The 20214-nt window shown below is 42.8% G+C and overlaps 1 protein-coding gene across 1 annotated transcript in view; it reads left to right on the top strand.

Moving 5' to 3' along the window:
• PLSCR5 (phospholipid scramblase family member 5) overlaps positions 1–17681 on the top strand; it is a 30465-nt gene extending 12784 nt beyond the window's left edge. The window contains exons 3-7 of the mRNA XM_060240885.1: positions 1039–1081; positions 3913–4133; positions 11568–11729; positions 15035–15196; positions 17472–17681. Of these exons, the coding sequence (XP_060096868.1) occupies positions 1039–1081; positions 3913–4133; positions 11568–11729; positions 15035–15196; positions 17472–17510 (627 nt within the window). The 3' untranslated portion in view covers positions 17511–17681. The remainder of the gene's footprint in view (positions 1–1038; positions 1082–3912; positions 4134–11567; positions 11730–15034; positions 15197–17471) is intronic.
• The last annotated feature ends 2533 nt before the right edge of the window (positions 17682–20214 follow it).

The following is a 20214-nucleotide window of genomic DNA, read 5'->3' as shown; positions in this document are numbered from 1 at the left end:
GCCTCCTCCAATCAACTGATTAGCAGATAAAATGGCACCAGCGGCTCAAGGTTCCTATGCCAGCTGTCCGACGTGATCACTATAATCAGTGCGGGGTTGAGAGGGCAGCAGCGCGAAAAGGATGAGTGAGCCACTGAAAGAGCAGCCGCCGCCTCCTCCCCCCTTTCTTCCTGGATTGTGTGGGAAGGAAGGGGGGAGGAGGCAGCAGTGGCAGCCTCTCTTTTGGTGGCTCACTTGTCCTTCCCACTGCTGTTGCCCCCTCAACCCCACACTGATGCTAGTGATTGCACTGGAGGGCCAGCATAGGAGCCATGAGCCTCTGGCGCCATTTTACCCTCCAATCAGCTGATCAGCGGGGGGGGGGGCTTAAATAGTCCAGGAGCACAGCACTCCACTGCCCCTTCCCGGGCATTGAAATGGTGGGGAAGGGAGGGAGGAGGAGGCTGGGGAGTGCAGCCCTCAAGCAAATGAGGGATTTGTCTAGGGCATGGGGAGGGGGGAGGGCCAAATTCAGTGCCCCTGCCCTGCCAGAGCCCTAGGCAAATGACTAATTTGCCTAGCGGGCAGGCTGGCCCTAGTTATAATTCCAGGAGACCCCCAGCCACTACCTGGAGGTTGGCAACCCTAAATTCCTTCCTGACCTATCACTCTTGATACAGGTTGGCATAGTGGGGATTCCTTTCTTAAATACCTCTATGAATTAAACTGGGGACCACACCCCATTCATAGGTTTTGCTCTTACATTCATTTTGCTGCAGGACCAGGACTGAGTTGAGCATTAGATTAGAGAGATGAACCAGAGATTCTAAGATGTTTCCCATCCTAAAAAGCATACAGCATGAGCCACTGCACAAACATACAGTAATCACACAAGTGTTTCTGGATTTCCTCAGCTAGAAACCCGAACAATAATCCCAGACACAGAAGACTAAACAACAGGTTCTATGATTTTCTTCTACTGTATTTTGAAAAGCATGTCAAATATCTTTAGCATTCCACAATAATTACGTTGTCTTATTTGCTTCTATTTCTTTACAGTTGGACCAGATAATTATTCACCAGCAAGTGGAACTTCTTCAAGGTATTGCACATCTGTATCCCACCATTATCTGGGGGCGGGGGGGAGAGATAAAAACAACACTGTGGCTTGATTCAGACATGACAGAACCATGGCTTAATTAAACTATAGATTCAGGTGGGTAGCTGTGTTGGTCTGAAGCAGAAGGACAAAATTTGAGTCCAGTGGCACTTTTAAATTGGTCTTAAAGATTTAAACTCAAAATTTAACCGAACAAGCTATAATTAATCTGATTGTCTGAATGCAGGCCAGTCCACTAACAATGGTTACTTAGTGACCATCAGGCTAGGATCTGAAACTGGTTTATTAACAACAATTATTTGTAACTGTGATTCCACATTATGTCTGAATGTAGGCATCCTGTCTTAATTTTGGATTAGGCCTAGCTTGTTTTCTAGCAACACCCTCCGATAGCATTGCCAGCTCTGAGTTGGGAACTTGGTTGCCAGCCTCCAGGTGGGGTCTGGAGATCTCTCACTTTTACAACTGATCTTCAGCTGGCAAAGATCTGCTGCTCTGGAGAAAATGGCTGCTTTGAAGTGTGGACTATATAACATTGTATTATGCTGAGGCCCCTCCCTTCCTCAAACCCTACCCTCTCCCAGTTCCACCCCAAAGTCTTTAGGTATTTTCCAACAGAGACTTGGCAACCCTAGTTGGTAAGTACCTGGAAATCTTAGGGGTGGAGCGTGAGGAGAACAGGGTTTGGGGAGGGGAGGGACTTCAGTATGGTACGTGACAAACCTTTTCTATCAACTGAGGGGGCCCACACAGTCTCCTATGATTTGGGGAGAACCAGGTTTGTTTTAAACTATCAACCTTCCCCTCATTTACCAGGTTTTAAAGGTAGCAATCATATGGCTTTGGGTTTGCTGCCATGAAGAAAGTTTGGTAGTACCTTAGTAGAATATGGAGATCACCAAGGTACAAATGGCATATAAACAATGCAGAAGATTTATTTATTTATTGACTGGTTACAAGGAACAGATCAGCAGCACAGGTCTCTAGACAGCCAAAGGAGAAACCTGCTGAGACACATAAATGTAAACTAGTTATTGCTTCTGAGAGTTGTTTTCTTAAACTTCTGAGAGTTTCTGGCACAAAAAGGCTTTTACTGACTAGCCACTAGGTTGGTTCCTCTCTCACACACAGGATTCCACCCATGCCAGCCTGCTCATGGGTCAGACTATGTGGTACAAGGTTTGCTCATTACCAGAGACAAGTCTAACAACTGGGTACTCTGTTCTCTCTCAGAGGTAGAGCTAAACCCCTCTGCCACACTGCCAAACAAAGCTACCCTTATGTCTGTGCTTTTTCTAAGCCAGACCTAGGGTGTGGTCACACTCACCATTAAATCCATCTGCAACGCACCTCTATTATAATCCGCACAACCAATTTTCCGATCAAACAACAGCCAGGCTCTCGTTCTATCCTATATGGGTCCCTTCACTGGTCGATCAGAGTGCTCTACCTGACCTCGTTTCATGAGACGTCAATCTGCATTAGTGCAGGCGCAGTGATGCCCACTATCTGCAGCGCTTCACTTTTAAATGGGGCGGATCACTAACAGTTTTGCTAGTCCATTGGTACTACTTTTCCAGCACAAGCTCTACGCGTGCAGAAAAAAACCCAGGATTCAAATCAGTTCACATCTAGTTCACATCTACTTTCAAAAGTGAGTTTTGTTTCTGGACATAGGGGCGGGTAAACGATTTATCGAGCCAACATTCGCTCGCTCATTCACTGGCGCAGTGATATCACTTGCAGGGGGCTTTGGGAGGGAAGCGGTGGTGCGCTTCCGACGAGTCGCCAACCATGGAGCGTTCAAACAGAGAAATTCCGCTCAGGAACCGTCAGAAGAATTTTGTTCCGGAATTAAAGCAGTATCAAATTAGTCCGTGCCCCAGTCATCTCAATGCGGGACTCGAACGAGCTAACCACCATTAGCAGATGCTGACATTTGGACAACCGCTTAAAATCTGACATGCTTCCGGACTCCACTCATGCCCGTAGCAGGATTTTATGAACGTCTGACCTCACCCCTGAACTATCGCTGCTCTCCCTCTGTGAGGCAGACCTGAACTCAACTATCTCCTCCTGTGCTTCCCTCCAGCATTCCATCTCCCTCCTGAAAAGTGACTGGATGCTGGAGAAGCTTTCTCACAGGCTCAGTTGAATGGCTGTTTTCCCTTTCAGGGGCAGGACAGCATCCTGTCCATCACAGAGTATAATGCTATAGAGTCCACCTTTCAAAGCAGCCATTTTCTCCAGGTCTCTCTGCCACTTGGAGGCCTGTTGTAATCCGAGGAGATCTAGCCTCCCAGAATGCAGAGACAAAGCAATGAAACTATCATTTTTTTCCCAAGGCAAATCATGATTGGATTTAAAGCTTTCTGGCACAAACAGGCTTTTACTGACTAGCCACTAGGTTGGATCCTCTCTCACACACACACAGGATTCTATCCACACTGGCACAAACAGTGAGTAGTCACATGATTGGAATGAACAGCTGTAAAGTAGTCACAGTTTAAAAAAGACTATAGGATTTATGTATGGCCCTCTTCAGTGACTTAAAGTTGGCAAAGCACAGTCCAGCCAAACAACTTTTAAGAAAGTTTAACACATGCTTATTTTTTTCCACTGACTTCTTTGGCTAGTTTTCACCTCAAACAATCAACAGCCCATGTAATTGTTAGATGTATTTTAACCATATCTAATAGATGCAGAAGTACTACATACTGAAACACAGTACTAAATCAAAAAGGTTATCAGTTCCATCTCTGTCCAGTCATAATTATGTTAAATATATATTCTGCACATTTGGTTTTATTTAGTTATACTGGGCACTGAAACCTGCAGCAAGTATGAGATTAAAAACCACATGGGGCAAAGAGTTTACTTTGCAGTGGAGGAAAATGGTTGCTTTGATCGTAATTTCTGCTCACCTTTACGGTCTTTCACCATACGGATTACAGACAACACTGGTCAAGAAGTTATCACTGTGAACAGACCCTTAAGATGTAACAGCTGCTGGTTTCCATGTTATCTGCAGGAGGTTAGTAAATAGTATCAATACCTTTCTTCTAATTATCTATCTTGCAAAAGATATGTAAGTACTACTTTGGGAAACAGGACAATCATATTTTATATGCTGAAACTCATGGGACGGTGGCTCAGTGGTAGAGCATCTGCTTGGTAAACAGAAGGTCCCAGGTTCAATCCACAGCATCTCCAAAAAAGGGTCCAGGCAAATAGGCATGAAAAACCTCAGCTTGAAACCCTGGAGAGCCTCTGCCAGTCTGAGAAGACAATACTGACTTTGATGGACCAAGGGTCTGATTCAGTAGAAGGCAGCTTCATATGTTCATGTTCATATGGGGAAAAGAGCAGTAAATGTAAAAATCCATAGAACTTAAACTGAGTTGCCATAAAGAACAATGGGTTATCTCTTGAAAAAAGTACTATGGCTCCCAGGAGGCAACATGAGAGCAGGCATACACAAATTTTTGCCAATCAGTACAGTTCACCTGCCTTTCCTGTTAAAAGGCAGAAGGTCATGTGGGTGTGGTGGGCCAAAAGTAGAAGTCACAATTCCCTGAGAACCTCCTTGGTTAGTGGGAACGTTTAAAAAACAAGAATTTAGTAGACATAGAGAAGTAGGAACTAAAATTCCCATCAGGCAGACAGAGAATATCCACACATTCAGACCATTCACATGCCTTTGGCATTAATGAACGCCAAGTCAGGAAACCATGAGGGACACAGACTCCTGTGAGAACGTTATTTTTTTTTAAAAAAAAAAAAATTAAGAATGTAGTGAACTGTAGACAGGGTTGCCAACTCTGAACTGGGAAATTCCTGGAGATTTGGAGGTGAAGATTATGGAGGGTGGGTTTGGGGGAGGGGAAGGGTTCTCAGTGGGGTATAATGCCATAGCCCACCCTCCAAAGTGGCCATTTTCTTCAGGGCAACTGATCTTTGTAGTCCAGGGGTCAACTGTAATTCTGGTCTCCAGGCCTCACTTGGAGGTTGGCTACTCTAACTGCAGATGGGGAGGCAGCAGGAGAAAGATGATAGCAGCTGGAAGGAGGGATCTGTGAGAAAGCAGAATGAGAGAATATATGTAGAATTTTTTAAAAAAGTTTTGTGTATAAACAAATTTATTAGTAACATATGGTAGCAGAATTATATCTACAACTTATAAAGAGCTTAAAATAAAAAAAAATTGTTCTACCCCATATCTTACTTTCCTCCCACCCCTCCCTCCGTTACTTGACCCCCGCCAGTGTTATTTTAAAAAAAAAAACAAATATTAAAGGTACCTTTAAACTATAAAAATCTTAATCATCAAAAATTGTCCAATGTCCTTTTATTTTCCACTCTTTCTCTACGTATCTTCTGAATTTCTTCCACTCCGCATTAAAAAGTTCTAAATCATAGTCTCTTAGTTTTCTTGTTAATTTGTCCATTTCACTCCATGACATAACTTTTGTAATCCAGTCCCATTTTTCTGGTATTTTTTCTTGCTTCCATAACTGCGCATACAATGTCCTAGCAGCTGAGAGCAAGTACCATATTAAAGTTCTATCTTCTTTTGGAAATTTTTCCATTTGTAATCCCAGCAGAAAAGTCTCTGCCTCTTTGTTGAATTCATATCCCAGAATCTTAGAGATCTCTTGCTGAATCATCTGCCAAAACATTTTAGCCCTTTCACAAGTCCACCACATATGGTAGAAAGAACCTTCATGCTTTTTACATTTCCAACACCTATCTGGCATCTTGTTATTCATCTTTGCTATTTTTTTGGAGTCATATACCATCTATACATCATCTTAAAACAGTTTTCTTTAATACTATGACATGTTGCGAGTTTCATAGAGTTCTTCCACAGATACTCCCAAGATTCCATCTTTATTTCTTTATTTACATTAATTGCCCATTTTATTTTTTAAAAAAGTTTTTAAACACTGGTAAACAGTTTATTGAACTGGTTGTGCTGGTCTCAATCAGTGAACTGACTGCAGTCTTAACTCGTGAGGGAGACTCCAGGCTTCAGACTGTGGTCACATTTTTTAATACTCCCATATATAAAAACTCCCTGCAGATTATATATATATATATTTAAAAAATCAATGAATTGGGTAGGTAAATTCCAGCCTAGCTCTTTACAGTCTGGTGTATTACACTTACAGGAATTACTAATGTAGAGCAGAGGTCCCCAACCTTTTTGGCACCAGGAACTGGTTTTGTGGAAGACAATTTTTCCACAGATCTGCGGGGGACGATGGTTTCAGGATGATACAATTGTGCACTTTATTTCTATTAGTTTGGTATAATGGTTAAGCATGTGGACTCTTATCTGGGAGAACCAGGTTTGATTCCCCACTCCTCCACTTGCAGCTGTTGGAATGGCCTTAGGTGAATCATAGCTCTCGTGGAGCAGTCCTTGAAAGAGCAGCTTCAGGGAGAGCCCTCTTAGCCCCACCCACCTCACAGGGTGTCTTTTGGGGGGGAGGGAGATAAAGGAGATTGTGAGCCGCTCTGACACTCTAAGTACAGGGCAGGATATAAATCCAATGTCATCATCTTCTTATTACTATTACTACATTGTAATATATAATGAAATAATTATACAACTCAAGGCCCAGTTTCTAACAGGCCACGGACCAGTACCAGTCCACGGCCTGGGGGTTGGGGACCCCCGATGTAGAGGACCACTGAAAAATATTATCCTTGAGCTATATACTGAAATGGTATAGTCCATTCTACCATCTCAACACTGCCACTTCATTCTATTATATGTGTGTGTGTTATCCAGACTTAAATACAAGGAAGACAGAAGGCAGAGAAAATGAAGGGGAAGGGGGAAAGATTACTGCATTCTACAGCAATTGCTTGGTTGTATATAACTCTACATCAAATAATTCTCCCCTGAGAGGATTGAAAGGTATATTTATACTATATACATCTGACAGAGGGGAGGATTAGGGTTGCCAAGTCCAATTAAAGAAAAATCTGGGGACTTTGGGGGTGGAGCCAGGAGACTTTGGGGGTGGAGCCAGGAGACATTGGGGGTGGAGCCAAGAACAAGGATGTGACAAGCATAATTGAACTCCAAGGGAGTTCTGGCCATCACATTTAAAGGGACAGCACACCTTTTAAAATTCCTTTCTTCCATAGGAAATAATGAAGTATAGGGGCACCATCTTTTGGGGCTCATAGAATTGGACCCTCTGGTCCAATCGTTTTGAAACTTGGGGGGTATTTTGGGGAGAGGCACTAGATGTTATACTAAAAATTTGGTGCCTCTACCTCAAAAAATAGCCCCCCCAGAGCCCCCAATACCAACGGATGAATTCCCTATTATTCCCTATGGGAATCGTTCTCCATAGGGAATAATAGAATGCCCAGTAGACATTTCCCTCCCCCCCCCGCACGCTTTCTAAAAGGGGGGAGGGCCTCCAAACCAGGAAATCCCCTGCCCCCTCCCTCACACACACACACACACACTTACCAGATCTTCTTCCGGAGAACTCTTGCTGTGAAAGTGAAAGCAAAAGAAAGGGCGGGGCTGTTCTCCCAAGCCCTTCCTGCTCCCGGCCCAGCCTTAAAGCGGCAGACATTTTACAAACGGCTCAGGAGCTCTATAATGAAGCCTACAGGTATGTTCTCCCCCCCCTCCACCCCCCACCCCCCGCTTCTCACTTCTTGAAGACCGGGAGATGAGGCTGCAAACCCAGGGGACTCCCGCCAGAGCGGGAGGGTTGGGAAGGCTAGGGAGGATCCAGAGTAAATTTTTCACGAATTGAAGGCAATTTTACCAGAGTATCAGAATCCCCCTTTCCGCTGCAGACCACTGATCTTCCCAAAATCAGAGGGGGCAGGAACCTTGAGGAATGGCATAAGGAGCAAATTAGAGGCTTGCTGTAGGAAGTGGGAAATTTAAGGCTGGATCCAACCCTGATGTAAGCATTTGCTCACCTGTCTCATGGGAATGAGATAAAGAATAACTATTTCAAAAGCTGATGTTTTTGTTTTCTGTTCTGTTATGGTTCCAAAGTGAAACAGTGACTGCTCTTGTCAGAGAGAAGCCTAGCTTGGTGAGCCAGTTTGGTGTAGTGGTTAAGTGTGCGGACTCTTATCTGGGAGAACCGGGTTTGATTCCCCACTCCTCCACTTGCACCTACTAGCATGACCGTGGGTCAGCCATAGCTCTGGCAGAGGTTGTCCTTGAAAGGGCAGCTGCTGTGAGAGCCCTCTCCAGCCCCACCCACCTCACAGGGTGTCTGTTGTGGGGGAGGAAGGTAAAGGAGATTGTGAGCCGCTCTGAGACTCTTCGGAGTGGAGGGCGGGATATAAATCCAATATCTTCTTCTTCTTCTAGCTACTCAGCTGACTGTAGAAAAGGACAGTCCCTCTGGCTGGCCACAGGCAGGCCAAGTCCCAGTGCGTCAAGCACTGGAGCTTAACTTCTGTGGTAAGGGAGGAGCAAGGTAATGACAGGCAGTAGGTGTTTGCAGGGCAGCATGTGGAGAGGGGGGAGCAATCTGGAAATGATTAGTTTCATCAGCTTTCCCTGCTGGCAGAAAGTTCCATGCTGTTCCCTGCTGCCATTGTTCACAGAAAGCAGGCAGCATTCATGCCCACCCTCTGGCTCTCACTGGACTGGCGTGTTTGGGTTTTTATGGCTTTATGCAGAGAAGCATATTTCTGCCTGTGTATCACCTGCTATATCTAGGGTTCAGCATATTTAAATGCATCTCTAGTTGGGAATGTAGTGTTGCTTACAGGACAGGCATATCCTGTACCATCCTGATTTGGATGGGATAGGGTTGCCAATCCTCAGGTGGGAACAGGGGATCCCCCAGTTCGAAGGCCCTCCTCCTGCTTCAGGGTCATCAGAAAGCAGGGGGAGGGGAGGGAAATGTCTGCTGAGAACTCTATTATTCCCTATGGAGACTTATTCCCATAGAAAATAATGGAGAATTGATCCACGAGTGTCTGGGGCTCTTGGGGGGGGGGGGATGCTGTTCCTTAAGGTAGAGACATCAAATCTTCAGCATAGCATCCAATGCCTCTCCCCAAAATATCCCCCAAGTTTCAAAGGGATCTGTTGAGGCTGGGTGAGTGGGCGTCAACGTGGCAGATGCGGTTCAATGTGGCCAAGCGCAAAGTAATGCACATTGGGGCCAAGAATCCCAGCTACAAATACAAGTCGATGGGGTGTGAACTGGCAGAGACTGACCAAGAGAGAGATCTTGGGATCGTGGTAGATAACTCACTGAAAATGTCAAGACAGTGTGCGTTTGCAATAAAAAAGGCCAACGCCATGCTGTGAATTATTAGGAAGGGAATTGAAAACAAATCAGCCAGTATCATAATGCCCCTGTATAAATCGATGGTGCGGTCTCATTTGGAGTACTGTGTGCAGTTCTGGTCGCCGCACCTCAAAAAGGATATTATAGCATTGGAGAAAGTCCAGAAAAGGGCAACTAGAATGATTAAAGGGCTGGAGCACTTTCCCTATGAAGAAAGGTTGAAACGCTTGGGACTCTTTAGCTTGGAGAAACGTCGACTGCGGGGTGACATGATAGAGGTTTACAAGATAATGCATGGGATGGAAAAAGTAGAGAAAGAGGTACTTTTCTCCCTTTCACACAATACAAGAACTCGTGGGCATTCGATGAAATTGCTGAGCAGACAGGTTAAAACGGATAAAAGGAAGTACTTCTTCACCCAAAGGGTGATTAACATGTGGAATTCACTGCCACAGGAGGTGGTGGCGGCCACAAGTATAGCCACCTTCAAGAGGGGTTTAGATAAAAATATGGAGCACAGGTCCATCAGTGGCTATTAGCCACAGTGTGTGTGTATATATAAAAAAATTTGCCACTGTGTGACACAGAGTGTTGGACTGGATGGGCCGTTGGCCTGATCCAACATGGCTTCTCTTATGTTCTTATGTTCTAAAAAGATTGGACCAAAGGGTTCAATTCTCTGAGCCCCAAAAGAAGGTGCCCCTATCCTTCATTATTTCCTATGGAAGGAAGGTATTTAAAAGGTGTGCGGTCCCTTTAAATGTAATGGCCAGAACTCCCTTGGAGTTCAGTTATGCTTGTCACAACCTTGCTCCTGGTTCCACTCCAATGTCTTCTGGCTTCATCCCCAAAGTCCCCAGATATTTCTTGAATTGGACTTGGCAACCTTAGGGTGGGATATCTGTTTAGAGAATTTTTTATTTATGCTCTCCAGAATCTGCTTGAGGGGGCTCAGAACTAAAATGATAAAACCAAACTAGCCAATAAAGTTAGTCAATAAAAACATGACAGGGCATCAAAAGCATGGTCTCTTAAGCGCTAGGATCTCTTGGTCTTGGGCAAAATCTCCTCCTGGCTGAATAATATCAACAATCCATACACAGCCAATTCTATAAATAGATGGCTACCCTTTTTTTTACTTTTTAATGTAATCCAATGACCCATCAGCTATCCTTTCTTTGAACCAGCTAATCTACAAAAGGCCTTTGAAATACAAGTCCACCTTTGTTTATTAATTAATCAAATCCAGAGTATTTTAAATATTTCACTGATCGAGTATCCAAATTCTCTGTGATGTGACTACATAAATGTTCACTGATCCAAGTATGCCTAGTTTGGAACACCAATAGTTATAGTTATTATGGGTCTAAATTAGCTGTTCTATAGATATATTGCCCATAAGTAATTTTTTTAAAACTAACAAATAGACTAAAATGGTATCAATAAAGCAGGCTCAATTCAGGCCATTAAACATAAAAAAAACCCCAAGAAATTGAAAATGGAATGGATTTAAATATCCTGATCTGGATGGGCATTTATTTGGATGTACCTCAGTCACAAACAATTCACTTGGGAATAGACTGCACCTGCACATAGCCATGCCTTGGAACGTGCATTCCCTTTACCCACAATTCTTTACAGTACATATTCTATGGGGCAATCCCCTGGCAGTTTAAAGAATAATTTGGGAGCAGAGAAGGTGTGCTTGGAGGAGGTGTACCTATCATGCATTTTCCAAGGTGAATGGGTTCCTACCATTGCAAGGATTCTTGGTGGGAAGGCCCAAGGCCAGTTGTACCAATCTTGTGTCCCATCATAATTCCATTTTATGAAGGAATAATTATGATAACTATAATAACTATTATTAGCAGCATGGCATTTGCATAGCATCATCAGTGTTCCTGGTTCATTACAGGAAAGCCATAAGCAAAATACAAATGTCTCTATCCCGAGGAGACAATCAAAATTTTGGCACTGCAGAGAAAATCAATGGAAAACATGCAAGGCATATTAGTTCTTACTTGAAATAAATTAGAAATGAAATTTGACTTAAGATAGTAATTAAATAAAGATATTATTTGGCATTAAATTGTTTATATTTCAGATGTGTTGTTCAGAAATTATCTTTGTAAGGCACATGTCACATGATGACATTTTTGACTGTCCAATAGTTAGAAGTTCAGTCTCCTCCTGGGACCACAGTTGGCTACGTGATACAGAAATGGGACCCTTTTCTGCCAAAATTCACAATCAGGAATGAGAGCAATGAAGATGTGCTGAAGATCATAGGCCCCTATGCAACATGTGGTTGCTTTGGAGATGTTGATTTTGAGGTACTTTTGACGTGCTATTTTAAACAATGTTATCTCTATCTATAGCATTAGCACTTTTACTAATTTAATTAATTAATTTTTAAACTTAATCAGAATTTTAATGTTTAAATGTAATTTGTTTTCTTTGCCTTTCTTTGTATAGTTGAAATTTAAATGATGCTGTTAGCCACCCTGAGCCTGCTCCGGCGGAGAGGGCGGGATACAAATAAAATTATCTATCTATAGACTTCTGTTCCATTGTTCCCATAAATAGCAACTGCAAGATGGGGATATAGAAGTTGCACCCAGTTTCTATGAGGCACATCCCATGCCACATATACCCATACCACATGACCAGAACTGTCAGCTCTAACTGTTCCAAACAGCTGTTGGTATGATGAGTGGATATCCCGTTTTGTTTCTATGTGTTTTGTCTCCAGTGGTTTATTTCTCTAATTTTCACAGTTGGATGTACTGTAAACAGAAATTGTATGTTTTTATATGCAATGTACACCTGCAACCATACAGGCTATTTATATGAATACATATATTATGTTAATTGATTGACAAAATGGTTTTGAAAAAAAATTGTACATGTGCACATGATGAAAAAGTCCTACATGGTGAAACAGCCCCAGAGCACCTGTTCTGCTTGGCTCTCTAAGGCATCTAAGCACTAGGAGCCACCTGAATACCCACCCAGCAATACATTGCTTCTCCAGCCTGCCTAATCCTCAGAGGGGGTTTTTCTCCCTCTTTTGATATCACTGCCAACAGTTGGCTGTTTTAGGAATTACTTGCCAAAAGACCAGTGATCCCAGCTTCCCTTCTTGCACTGCTGTTCTAAGGCTCCATCTCATGTCCGCATCTCTTACTACTCAGTGACTGTTTAACAAAAGAACATCTTACTGCACTTGCACATTCCTGGGCAATTAGCAGTTTGGCCCTGATTTAAATAGAATGTTCAAGCAGTGAAGGTCGTATACCCTTGACCGAAGAATGGTACATTCCTTCTATCTGGGATGGTTGTCCTCTTTCATTGAGTGTGTAGCTTTGGGAGGAATGCACATGGAGTGATGAGAGAGGTAGGGGACACCTGCCTAACCAGCCAGATCAGCTGAATCAACCCTGGCGATCAATGAAGTGACAGATGTCGTAGCCAGATCGCCCTCACATCTGAACAGTGGAGGTCTATGCGGTATGTAGAACAAGAACCAGCATTCAAAATGGTAAAGAATTTATTAAAAGTAAAATGTCCGCACACACAGTCTTCACACAGTAACAAATTGAGTGAGGAATACAAAAGAAAAGTGTATATATGCAACTCCTTTGCCCCTCACTAACTACATGCCCTAGGTGATGTTATTCTAAGGAAAGCTCTTTAAATTACAAAGTTCTAAAAACTTCTAATTACCTTGCAGTCTTCATCTAAGGTAGCTAGCCCTCTGTCTACTTCCCATGACAGTGGTGGCCTTCAGATGGAGATCAAGTGTGAGAGCTCCTTTCCCCAGCATGAAGCACCCAAAATGGATTCCTCTTCCTCTGTACGAAAGGACTGCATTATCAATCTTTGTTCATCTTCTGTGGGTCAAAAATCCTTTCCTGAAACCTCTGGGAAAATACAATCTAGCCCTTGCACCCCCAAGACTCTGTGTCCTTTCTTGCTGTCAGATTCTCAGTTAAGGTGTGAGCTGGCCATTTCAGTGTTTCCTGCCAGAAAGGTCATTAGCATTTTTAAAGCTTTGATAGTTGATACTTGGGTGAAGCTTGGGAGCAATGACTTTCCCCTTCCTGCTTGTCTTCAGCTAGGAGAAAGAAAACTTTTAAAAGTCAATGTGGAGGTTTCACCAAGCTCAGCCTCCCCCCCCCTCACCCGCCCCTAAGTAAAAGGCATGTGCAGGGGAAATTGGCTGAAAGGAAACAGAAAATGGTACAAAATTAAAGTTTGTTTTGCACAAAGGAAAAACAAAACCAAGATGGGATCTGGGATTGCAACAGGAATGAGGAAATATTTGGAAGCACCACTACCTCTTAGGTGGTAAAAAGCACCCAGCTAACTTTAGACACAACTCTTTTACTCCTTTTCTCACCAGCATACTGCCTTAGAACTACTATCAGGCATTACACTGCTAGTCAGCCTTTATGGGAACTGTGACTGCAGCCTGAAAGTTCAGTTTAGCAACTCTTGCTGAAGTCATGTGTGGAAACATTTTGTTTTTGACAGCTTGAATTGAAATTGAACATGTTCTTTTCCAAGTCAAACTATGAAATTTAGAAAGCACACAGTGACCCTGGTGATATCACAAGGAATACCATGGGGTTTCCAAATGCCCTTGTTATGAAGTTCCTAATTCCCAAGATCCTCCTTGTTGTGAGGTTCCTAATACCCATGATCCTCCAAACTCCCTTTACCTAGTTATGGCTATGGTAGTGACCCTTCCTTCCCCTTTGTTGGGTGCCTTGAACACTGCTCTAACACTCCCAAATGGAAGGAAGACTGGGTGATATAGCTTTCCAGGGTATCTTATAGCTAGGATGCCATGCACTGTGGGATAACAATACTGCCCAAATGCATTTTTCACAATTTACTGCAACACAGAGAGGCAAGACCTCATGTCAATGGCACAGTAACAGCAACAGTTGTTGCATCTGCCAGGTAAGTGGGACTCAATTACAGTCTGAGACAAAGAACTGTGGGAGCTGACATGGTCACCTCATTTCAGAGACAAGAATTACAGGCTGCCATTACTTCTATTTTGTACAAGGAAATTATTAATGTCAGTGACTTTTTTCACTGTTTGCAATCCATTTATTTTGTGTGTTTCAAAATTGTGTCTAATTCTATTATATTTACTGGTGACTATAAAAGCTGTGATAAAATCCCAGATGACAGAATGATGGAAAACAGAGTAGTGGTTTTTTCCTTCAGAAATTTGAAGAGTTCAAATACTAACTATAATCACCAGGACAGTTAAATTAAAATTGTGCTACACGTCAGCTGATAGGATTTTGTTTTCAGCCTCAATTAATATTCAGTGTGTATTAATTACAGGACAATCATGTGCATACTTAGAAGAAGGCAGGCAGACATATGGTTTAGGATTCTACAAACTAGGAGCAACTTATAGAAACCCCAGTAGCAGTGGCAGTGAGGGGAAATCATAGGTAGTGATGAGGGGAAGAGAGGGTAATGGGATTTCTCCTCTCCCTGCAAATCTCATTCCTTTTGCATTAGTCTTAATCACATTTATTCAGATTTCTAAGTATTTGAAGAATGTTTACAAGGCATGTTTTCCTCTCTCCCCCCCCCCCCCCCAATTCTACAGGTAAAATCTCTAAATGAGATGTCTACAATTGGCAAGATTTCCAAGTATTGGTCTGGTTTTGTCAATAACATCTTTACCAATACAGCCAACTTTGGTATCCAGGTTCCTGTGGATCTGGATGTAAAAATCAAAGCAGTAATGATTGGTGCTTGTTTCCTCATAGTAAGTATACTCTCTCTCTTTCTCTCTTAAACCAATTCATAGGAACGTAACAGCCTGCTGAATTAGACCAGTGGCCCATCTAGTCCAGCATTCTATTTCACCCAGTGGCTGCCCAGTTGCCCTGGAGGGCCAAGCAAAGAGGGCATAGACACTGGGCCCGTCCCCTGCTGCTGTTGCCTTCCAGCACTGGCATTCAGAGGTTTGCTGCCTCTGTAGCTGGAGGCTCCCTTCATGAATCTTTCTAAACCCTTTTTGAAACTATGCATGTGGCTATCGCTAACTCAACTGGCAGTGCGTTCCAGAGTTTAATTGCTCTTTAAGTAAACAAGTATTTACTTTTGTCTGTCCTGAAGCTATTTCCCATCAACTTAATTGAGTGCCCCCAAATTCTTGTACTCTGGGAAAGGAGACAAAGCTCCCTCTATCCATCTTCTTCACTCCAGGCATAATTTTATAAACCTCTATCATATCTTCCCTTAGCCAGCTTTACTATAAAACCCCAGGTTCCTCTGCCTTTCATCACAGAAAAGGTGCTCCAACCCCCTAATCATCTTCTTTGCCACTCCTTGTCCTTTCTCTAGCTCTGCAGTATTCTTTTGAAGTGCACACAGTATTCCAAATGAGGCCACTCCATAGCTCAGTACAAGGGCATTACAGAATTGCCTGTTTTATTTTCGGTCCCCTTTCTAATAATTCCCAGCATGGAGTTCATCTTTTTCACTGTTCCCGTGCACTTGGGTTGATATTTTCATCAAGCTTTCCACTACAACCCTAAGGTTTCTTTCAGTCTCAGGATCAGCCATTTTGGATCCCATCAGCACATGTTTTAAATCAGGATTTTTTGTTCCAGAAAGCATCACCTTATGCTTTCTTTCTTTCTTTTATTCAATGTTTAGCCCACCTTTCCCATAGCTCAGGGTGGGTTACATCATAAAAACAATCAACAGTAAAAAAAAAGTTCTCACTATTGTTTTAAAACTGGCAGCTTGTCATTTTAAGTGGAGCATCTTCTATAAACTATTCCCCCTGAGGTTCACAGCAATAATATTTTATACACCAGGTCTTAGCTGACACCACAATGAACCCAAATCAGCCTTTAGGATCAGGATTCAGTCCTGCTTCATATTCAAGTAATCAAGCACAGTAATGCTCAGGTCCTAGCAACCATCAGTAGTATGGAAGACAGTGAGCTTTTTCTCCTGTACTTGCAGGGCCGTTGGCTGGGTTAAAGTCAGTGCCCTGGGCTCTGACCTGGCTAAGGCAGCATGGCAGGAAGTAAAGTGGTGGCTGCTTGGGGGAGCAGGGGTCACAGAATACTTTGAAGTGTCTTGCTTAGAGGAACAGGACTAGAAGAATGGGTGAGGATTTCTTGGGCGGGAGGGGGGACATTAATTTCCATATGTGTGCTTAAATAGCTTCTGGTAGTGAAGAAGGGGAGGGGGACCCTGACTGGTTTCCTAGAAAGTGTCTTGACAAATCAGAAGTGGGGATGAGCATCAGACAGTTGTCAGGATATTATAAAGGTCTTTCCTTTTCCTTAAGAGACTTATGTTCCTAACATGGTGGGGAATGGGAGTGACTGCAGAGGTTCTTGGGAAGCACCCTGTGAATTCCTTGAAGTGTGACATTGTATGACTGGTTACCACCAATCTTCATCTGAGTGATCAGTGATTCTGTATCAGAAGCTTTCTTTCTGCCTGCCTGCCTGCCGAAACATTATCTATCAGCTACAATTCTCTTGAATGGGCTAAAGGGGTGTATAATTTCCTCCCTCCCCAATCTGACTTGTAGCATTAACAAAAGGGGTGATTCAGTAGCCACAATATCAATACAAATCCAGAATTTGGAAGGCTGTCACCTACTATCAATTGAAAGATGGGCATGTGCAGCAGGAAAACTTTGAAGAGTTTGCAGATTGGTTTTGATGGCAGACTTTGCATTTCCAGGATGAGGAACATACTTCAATTTCCACTGGATTATGGTAATCAGGCATGTCTCCTGATGGATCCAATGTCATGACCAAACTTCAAATAGCGATAAAGATTCAGTTTTTATCCCAACTCTTTATTCTGACATGTCTCAAAGGAAAATTCTCCTGACCTTTAAACCTCTCTGATTTCTTACAATACAACATTCCTTGATCAGAGATGCTAAACCCGAGAACCGCTGCCTAATGAAAGAACAGACTTGAAATAAAACCCTAGAAGTCAATCTTTTGATATTAATTGTTGCCTTTTTGTATCTTCCTCTTCATTCGCTGTTTATTTATGTGTAGGACTTAATGTTCTTTGAGAACTCTTTAGATGGATTGTAACAAGCAAGATGACAGAAACAATGAAATATGCAAACGACATTGTAAGTAAGAACGAAACATAAATTGGATGCCTTTGCTTTGAAGACTTCTACAGAAGACACTTCCTAATTCTTTTTCATTTTCTTCCAGCCATCCCTTGAGCTCTGGATGTTGCTTTTGAACTATATTCAATTCTACATTTGGGGCAAAGGAAAAACAGAGGGTTGGGAATGATGACGTTTATTAAATGATAACTTATGTAAATAATTATTTCTGCCATTTTAATTGTGTGGATTGGATTGTTACTAAACATACAGTTTTACAGACAGGGAGAGCTCGAGCTTTGGAGTGCTGCAATTCTCTTTGGACTCGTTTGATGTCTGTGCGTCAGAAAGCATGAAAGATTAGAATGAAGACAGCAAGCTCCCATGATGAAAAGTCTTTACTTATCAATTCCTTTGAAGTTTGGTGCATGTTGGTCCCAGCTATTAATGAAAAAGAAGAAGAAGAAGAGAAAAAGATGGGTTTATTTCGTTACATCCCAAGAAGCTTTCTGATTTAGAGTTCAATTAGCAGTAACTAACAGAGACATCATCCACTGGGAAAGCTAAAGACGGATGTCTATGGGGATGCTTGGGAGGTGATTGTGTTAATTGCTCAGATTTAAGAGATACTTAAACAACATAGTTAAAATTTATAGGCTCGCTGAAGGTAATTGTCTACTTCCTGCATTAGGTGATGGATCAGAACATATAAAACCAAATAATTTGAAGTGCATATGAGAGTAATTAAACAAATCGGAGATTCCAAAACCAGCTCCCACATTACATGTATTGCTATGTGCTCATGTAATGTTCTGCAGGCCTAGGATTCCAACCAGAGATTCTGGCCCATCATTAAGGAAGAGAGAAACTGCAATTAACACCAAACTGTACTGCACCTTATAAATGCATTTCCAGATACTATTGGGGAGCAGATTATGATCCCGTCCTTTTGCCATTTTTAAAACTTGAGTCAAGTTCTTTAGTACTGAAATGAAAGCAACCATTCTGACAGTTGTTTCCATTAATTTCATTGAGAAACACAGGTGTGTCTTCCTTCCAACCCCCTACTGGGATGCAAGTTGATTGGTGTTCACCGCTTGCCTAAGGGATCCTTCCTGGGAAATCACAAATAGATAAACTAGACAGGAGATTAAAATTCTCCCTTGTGGAAGCATGCATGACAACACTGACATATGAATAAATTAATTTTTCTACTGTGTCAAGAAGGAGAACATTCAGAAACAGAATGTGCAATTGAGGGTAACAAAACCCTGGCCACACCTTATCTTGTAGAACATTGGTATTGTTGATATTTTTCTCTTGTCCCAGCTGACTTCAGGGGTTGGAGTCTGGCCTGGAGAAAACAAATTTCAAACAACAGAATTCAGTGAGGTAAAGCTGGGTGAGGGTGTGTGTATGAGTGCACCTCCTCCACAGCACAAATAATAAAGATCATAAAATCATGGAAGGGACCATCCAGTCCAATCTGCTGCACAATGCAGGAAATTCACAAATACCCCCCCCACATCCCCAGTGACCCCTGCTCCATACCCAGAAGATGGCAAAAACTCTCCAGGATCCCTGGTCAAACTTGCCCTGGAGAAAAATTGCTTCCTGACCCCAAAGTGGCAATCAGCATTTCCTTGGGTGTGTAAGAAAGAGCCATGAGAACTAAGCACTGATGCAATCCTTCCTGCCTCCTTCTCATTATCTGCCTAACTCACAGAATCAGCATCGCGGTCTGATGGCCATCTAGCCTCTGTTTGAAAATGGAGAAGAGCCCACCACCTCCTGAGGAAGCCTCTTCCACCGAGGAACCACTCTGTCAGGAAGTTCTTCCTAACGTTTAGCCAAAAACTCTTGATTTAATTTCAACCTGTTGGTTCTGGTCCAACCTTCTGGGACAACAGAAAACAACTCCCCACCATCCTCATGTTCAGTTTTGGTCACCACAATTTAAGAAGGATACAGACAAGTTGGAACGTGTCCAGAGGAGGGTAACAAATATGGTGAGGGGTCTGGAGACCCAGTCCTATGAGGAAAGGCTGAAGGAGTTGGCTATGTTTAGCCTGCAGAGGAGATGACTGAGAGGTGATATGATCACCATCTTCAAGTACTTGTAGAGCTGTTATATAGAGGATGATGATATTGGATTTATATCCCGCCCTCCGCTCCAAATCTCAGAGTCTCAGAGCGACTCACAATCTCCCTTTATTTTCCTCCCCAACAAAAGACACCCTGTGAGGTGGGTGGGGCTGAGAGGGCTCTCACAGCAGCTGCCCTTTCAGGGAGAACCGCTGCCAGAGCTATGGCTGACCCAAGGCCATTCCAGCAGCTGCAAGTGGAGGAGCAGGGAATCAAACCCGGATCTCCCAGGTAAGAGTCCATGCACTTCACCACTACACCAAACTGGCTCTTAAATTGTGGTGCCCAAAACTGAACACAATAGATTAAGTGAGGCCTAACGAGAGCAGAGTAAAGCAATAACATCACTTCACATGAACTGTACACTATATTTCTGTTGATGCAGCCCAAAATCACATTTGCCTTTTAAGCTATCACATCATATTGCTGACTCATGTTCAGTGTATGTTCCACTAAAACCCCTAGATACTTTTCAATATACCCTCAGATGTCCCAGTGCCCTCACCTGGATGATCCAGGATAGTTTGGTCTCATCA

Source organism: Heteronotia binoei, chromosome 6, assembly GCF_032191835.1.
Source record: "Heteronotia binoei isolate CCM8104 ecotype False Entrance Well chromosome 6, APGP_CSIRO_Hbin_v1, whole genome shotgun sequence".
Lineage (NCBI taxonomy): Eukaryota > Metazoa > Chordata > Lepidosauria > Squamata > Gekkonidae > Heteronotia > Heteronotia binoei.
This window is presented reverse-complemented; position numbering and strand designations above follow the sequence as displayed.